At 34.9% G+C, this 5,914-nt stretch overlaps 1 protein-coding gene across 1 annotated transcript; it reads left to right on the plus strand.

The window, feature by feature from the left end:
* Window positions 1-1,134: 1,134 nt before the first annotated feature.
* LOC144553706 (G-type lectin S-receptor-like serine/threonine-protein kinase SD2-5) lies at window positions 1,135-3,879 on the plus strand. Its single transcript, XM_078301914.1, has one exon. The coding sequence runs from the start codon at window positions 1,184-1,186 to the stop codon at window positions 3,677-3,679; it is 2,496 nt and encodes an 831-aa protein (XP_078158040.1). The 5' UTR covers window positions 1,135-1,183; the 3' UTR covers window positions 3,680-3,879.
* Window positions 3,880-5,914: the final 2,035 nt, after the last annotated feature.

The following is a 5,914-nucleotide window of genomic DNA, read 5'->3' on the forward strand; positions in this document are numbered from 1 at the left end:
CATACACTTGTTAAGACCATATTTGTCCAAATTTGCTATAATTAATAACTAACAATATCAATCAACCAATTTGAAGTTGCATTTATTCGCAAAGAATTATCAAGAATAATTGTATTTATCAAAAATACATGCATTATGCACTTTAAAATTGTATTTATCAAGAATAATTGTAGTTGCAAAGAATTATCAATGAAATTAATTTCAACAGCATTTAAAATTGTACTCTATGACATGACATTTGACATTGAAAATTATCCATTATAGTGACATCCTCATTACCAATTTGCAAGGCAACAACGACAGTTTAATAAAATCCAAAGTATTCAAGAAAATATTTGCAAATATTTGCAAGGCAACAGAGACTGTTGATATCTCTATTTAAACTACTAGTCTCATTTAAGCTACTAGTATTTGTTTTCTACATTGACTAAGTTTTTTCCAAACAAGAAAAATAAAATCCTGAAATTAACTCTCTAAAATTCTACATTCTAATTCAAAATCAATAGTGGCGAAAAAAAATCTAACAAACTCAATTCATAATTTAGAGCCACTTCAATTATTCATGATATTCTACTGCAATGTTCTGATATCTTTTCAGAGAAAAAAAATATACAGGTAGAAAAAGCAAATAGGTAGGAAACAAGAATCCCTAACTAAAATTTAGCTTTATTCAATTAAATTAAATTAAGAATGACAAATCAATATTTGTTGCACTACAGTAAATTAAATGTGAACTTCTATTAAGTAAAAGTTTCTTAATTTAGAATCAGAAGCACCACTGAAATATTGATTTGTCATGTCACCCGTTATATTTTTAATTTTTTTTTTTAAATAAAATTGTCACCGAATAAGAAAAAAGATTGGAGAAGGCATTGGAAATCTTGATTTGCTTGGTGTTCCGGCCGCTTAGTATCCGAATTAGTTATTGAAACTGTGATTATTGAGTGAATTAATTATTGCTATGGACTTATAATTAGCTCATTAATAGCAAAGAAGATAGCCACTAACCTTAAAAATATAATAAAAATAATAGCACTAGAACGGTCAACTTGGGCAATTATTATAAGGTTGTGGAATTGAACGGTTCAAAAGGTATCGTTGTTGAACGGTCCAAAATAGAAATAGAGCTTGTGGAATTGGATATAGGCGATATCATCTCTATTGCTACAGAAGCAAACCAATAATGCTACCCCAAATGGCTTTGACTCCTTCCCTTGCCATCGTTGCACTTCTCCTGTGCTTCTCTTTCTCAGTTAATCCACAAACTGATCATATCTATTCCATTGCAACCGCTCCGGCATCATGGACCAACTCGCCATCTCTTCCACACAACTTTACTTTCGATAGTGCTGAAAATGTCCGTTACCTCCTCCTCCACCCGCTAAAATCGATTACCGGCATGGCATTTGCTATTGGGTTTTACTGCTCCCACCCTTGTAAGAATTTTTTTCTCTCGATATGCATCATATCTGCAGATTATAATAATTATGGGCACTACTACCGCCCACTAGTCATCTGGTCAGCAAATCGAGCCCACCCTGTCAGTGAAGATGCTACACTTCAACTGACATCTAAAGATGGTCTAACCCTCCGTGACAGTAATGGTAGCCTAGTTTGGTCTACTAATGGGTTGAATCGAGCTGTGGCCGGTATTAACATCACAGATATTGGTAATCTGGTGCTCTTTGATATAAATAATTCCACAATCTGGCAATCTTTTGACCACCCAACTGATTGTCTAGTAATGGGTCAAACGCTGGCAGGAGGCATGAGGGTCATTGCCAATTCCTCTAGCACCGATTTGGCTGAAGGGCAGTTTTATCTCACTCTCCTAGCAAATGGTTTGTATGGAGTTGTCAATTCAAATCCACCACTGGCTTACTACTCGTCGTACTACTACTTTGTCATGCCAAATGACAGCCCTACTTTAAAGTTCATGAATGGTAGCCTTACTATTTTCTCCACGTTATCAAATAGTGATAACAGCACAATTATATTTACATTTCCGCCTTCTAAATCAATACAGTACATGAGATTAGAGTCTGATGGACACTTAAGACTCTATGATTTTGATGATTATCAATGGAAAATGGTGGGTGATTTGTTCAATGCAGGTAGTGATTATCCAACATTGGATAATTGTGATTACCCAACAGTCTGTGGGCCCTATGGAATTTGCAATGATGGACAATGCACCTGCCCTGCAGGAACCTTCGAAAATTATTTCAAGCTGGTTGATAACAGGCGAGCAGAGCTTGGCTGCTATGCATCTCCTAATATAACTTGTCATGTAAAAAATCACCTTATGTTAGAACTTAATGATGTATCCTATTACAGTAATATTAACAATAACGGTTCATTTTACACAATTCATAAGGAGATTTGCAAAAATGCATGTCTTGGAGATTGCAATTGTAAAGCTGCTATATTTCAGTATGATAATGTGAACGTATCAGATTCCAATTGTTTAATACTATCAGAGGTTTTTTCCTTTAAGAATCAACCTCATACGAACATTCACTCTAATATATATATTAAGGTGCAAGCTTCTAGTTCCAAAGTTGGACTCGGAGTAATACTGGGTTCCACATTTGGAGCTCTGTTCTTTATGCTCGTCATAACTAGTATTTACATAGTGTGTTTAAGAAGACGTGAAGAAGAGCAAGATAAGGATATCATCGAACAATTACCGGGGATGCCAACTAGGTTCACTTTTGAAGAGCTACAAGTGGCCACTGAAAATTTTGTCAAAATACTCGGAAAAGGTGGATTTGGTACTGTGTTTGAAGGAAGGTGGGGCGATAAGAAAATAGCTGTGAAGCATTTGGATAACGTTGGACATGAAAATAAAGATTTCTTGGCAGAGATTGAGGCTATTGTTAGTATCCATTACATCAATCTGGTGAGGCTCATCGGTTTCTGTGCTGACAAGTTGAATAGGCTTTTAGTCTATGAGTACATGTATAACGGGTCATTGGATAAGTGGATCTACTGCAGAGATGGGAGAGTTCCTTTAGATTGGCCCATCAGATTCAAAATTATAACCGATATAGCCAAGGGTTTATGTTATCTTCATGAGGAATGTAGGCAAAAAATTGTGCATTTTGATATCAAGCCGGCAAATATTCTTTTAGATGAAAAATTTAATGCTAAAGTTTCTGATTTTGGGTTATCCAAGCTTATCGATAGGGACATTAGCACAGTAATGACTAAAAAAATGCGGGGCACTCCAGGATATTTAGCACCTGAATGGCAAACATCAATGGTCACTGAGAAGGTTGATATTTATAGTTTTGGTGTGGTGGTAATGGAGATTCTATGTGGAAGAAGAAATGTTGATGATTCCCAGACTGAAGAGAATTGCCATCTGATTAAACTGTTAGAAGAAAAATCTAAGAGCAATGCAATATTGGATTTGATTGACAAAAATGTTGGTGATGTCAAATTATATGAAGAAAAAATTGTGAATGTGATGAAGCTTGCAATGTGGTGCTTGCAATGGGATAGTACCAGAAGGCCTTCAATGTTAATAGTGGTTAAGGTTTTAGAGGGAGCAATGGAGGTTGAAACATCATTGAATTATAATTTTGTTTCTTCAATTCCAATGGTTGCGAATCTACCTAGCGTAGTGGATCAGTCAGCTCCCTTTCCAGCTTCAGTGTTGTCAGGCCCTCGCTAAAATCTAGTGATTGTTTATTCTAAGCATTGTTACTCCAAGCTAAAAGAGTCCTTGGTGCAATCATTGAACTGCATGGTGAGAAGTGTGTTTCGGTACGTATTTTTTTAAGTATAATATTGTTTTCTATTTGATGCATGTATATTTGAAGGTATTTACTATTGTAATGTATTAATGACTTTATGCATGTATGTTTGAAGGTATTTTTATTGTTTCTTTTTGTTTTGAGAAGCAATAACGGTCTAGCTTCTATTTATATTAACTACAATTGGTTACAAAAAAAATTAGAATTTCGAGAGTGGTGAAACCCTTGAACAAATAGAAATAAAAACATAAAGAAAATTGAAATAGAAACTAAAGTTTTTGTTGAAAAAGAAAAAAAAAACAACAGGCAGAGTAAATGTCTGAACAATATTAATTAGAAAAGAATCAACGAGGCCCTACAGTGGTGATACTTCTGGAAAACCATTTCGCTTCTTCCATTGCATGAGTACTTCATCAATCAGCGCATACTGTGGCTTGGCTTGCTAGTTCTTGAAAAATTATTGTACATCTTTCTCTCCAAATCACAAAATGTGATATGAGAATAGCCTCCCTTCTAATTACTTTGCTTATGCTTTTATCTAAAATCAACTTTATGTAATTTGTTTGCATATTCAATTTTCCACTATTATTATTGTTATGTCCGGAAAATCACTCCCTGTGTACTGGTACTAAATTAGCTCATTTACTGAAATACTTAATACAATGAACCTAGACTAGTGAGACAAAAAAAAAAAAAAAAAAAACTTAACTCAGTATCAACCCAAAAAACCTATAATATAAGAATCTAGTACCAGATATCGGTACTTAATTCTTCACACAAAAGAAGTAATTATTAGAGTAAACATCTAAAATAAAAACTCAACAAATCATAGGACATCAAGAGGATTGAAAATAGACAACCAAGTTGCTGCTATGTTCTCCTCTCCCAGTCGTGGTCGTCTCTTTTCTCCAGCTCAGATGCTAAATCTCTCTCTCTCTATCTCTCTCTCATCAGGTCTAAGATTTTATATCCACGTCCTGCATAATCGGTGAAATATTGTTCACAGAATATGAAGGCTGTCGGCAATCCGGAAGCATTACTGGATCAAACTGTATGTATTTAATTGCTAATATGTTGGAAAAATTGTAAATAAGTATACCAATATTTTTTAATGTTCTGTTTACTTTTAGTTTCCATATTCGAAAAAATATGTATAACAGCAAACCCTTACTTTATGCTTCAATTGGGGATTTCTGCAAAGTATAAATAGGAAATTAAACACTGTATACAGCATTCATTAATTATATCTTTATCAGCTTCTTTTTAGAATCAAATAAAACTGATGAATCAGCTTTTTATTATAATATTTACTTGCTCAGTAGAAATTTTGAAAGAGAAAAGGAACTCAGTAGATTTAAAAAAATCCAATAAATATAACTAATAAAATTAAAATGTGAAAGGGCAAAGGGGTCTTTTTTAGATTTTTCTTTCTTACATCACTCAGTACATAAAAATTATGAATGAGTACATCACGCTAGTTTTCTTACATCACTCAGATTTTTTTCTTACATCACGCTAGTTTCAATGAGTTCACTCAGTACATCACTCAATAAATATAACTACTGCACCAGTCGATCTCAATTTGTGTACCAGACTACCAGTCATGGTACATTTATGAAAAAAATATGAATGAGTAGGAATTTACCCCAAGATCTCAATAAATTATGGAAATGCCCATAATCATTATAAATATATGGAATTCTTGAATACACCATTAGAACCATGCTTACAAAAATGGTCTTTAGGATATATCAGATTCCAGAGAAAATTTTACCATATACAATCCATAATTAGTGGAGAATGATGTAACTTGGTGCCATCGCAAGAAGGGGCGAACCGTCGCTCTTTCGAATGGGAAGCAAATTTTGTCGATTTGCTTGGCAATTCAAAACTATGGTTTTCACAGCAACTCCCCCCCCCCCCCCCCCCCCCCCCCCCTCTCTACTTCTTCTAGTCTTCATTCCTGATATAACATTCCCCTCTCTCTCGTTCTACCTTCTCGAAAGGAGAGGAGAATGAGGGAGAGGGGAGGAACCGAAAACCATAAGAGCCGAGATTGCAGTATCGTCGAAGCTTGGAGCGAAGAGTCTCCATCTCGATTCAAGCATGATGGTGAGTTGAAGAAGTAGATCGGGTCGTGGAGCAAGATGGCT

The sequence above is a fragment of the Carex rostrata genome, chromosome 5 (genome assembly GCF_964058835.1).
Source record: "Carex rostrata chromosome 5, lpCarRost1.2, whole genome shotgun sequence".
Lineage (NCBI taxonomy): Eukaryota > Viridiplantae > Streptophyta > Magnoliopsida > Poales > Cyperaceae > Carex > Carex rostrata.

Coding starts and splice junctions, on each gene's coding strand:
- LOC144553706 (XM_078301914.1), top strand. CDS start 1,184: ATGCTACCCCAAATGGCTTTGACTCCTTCCCTTGCCATCGTTGCACTT.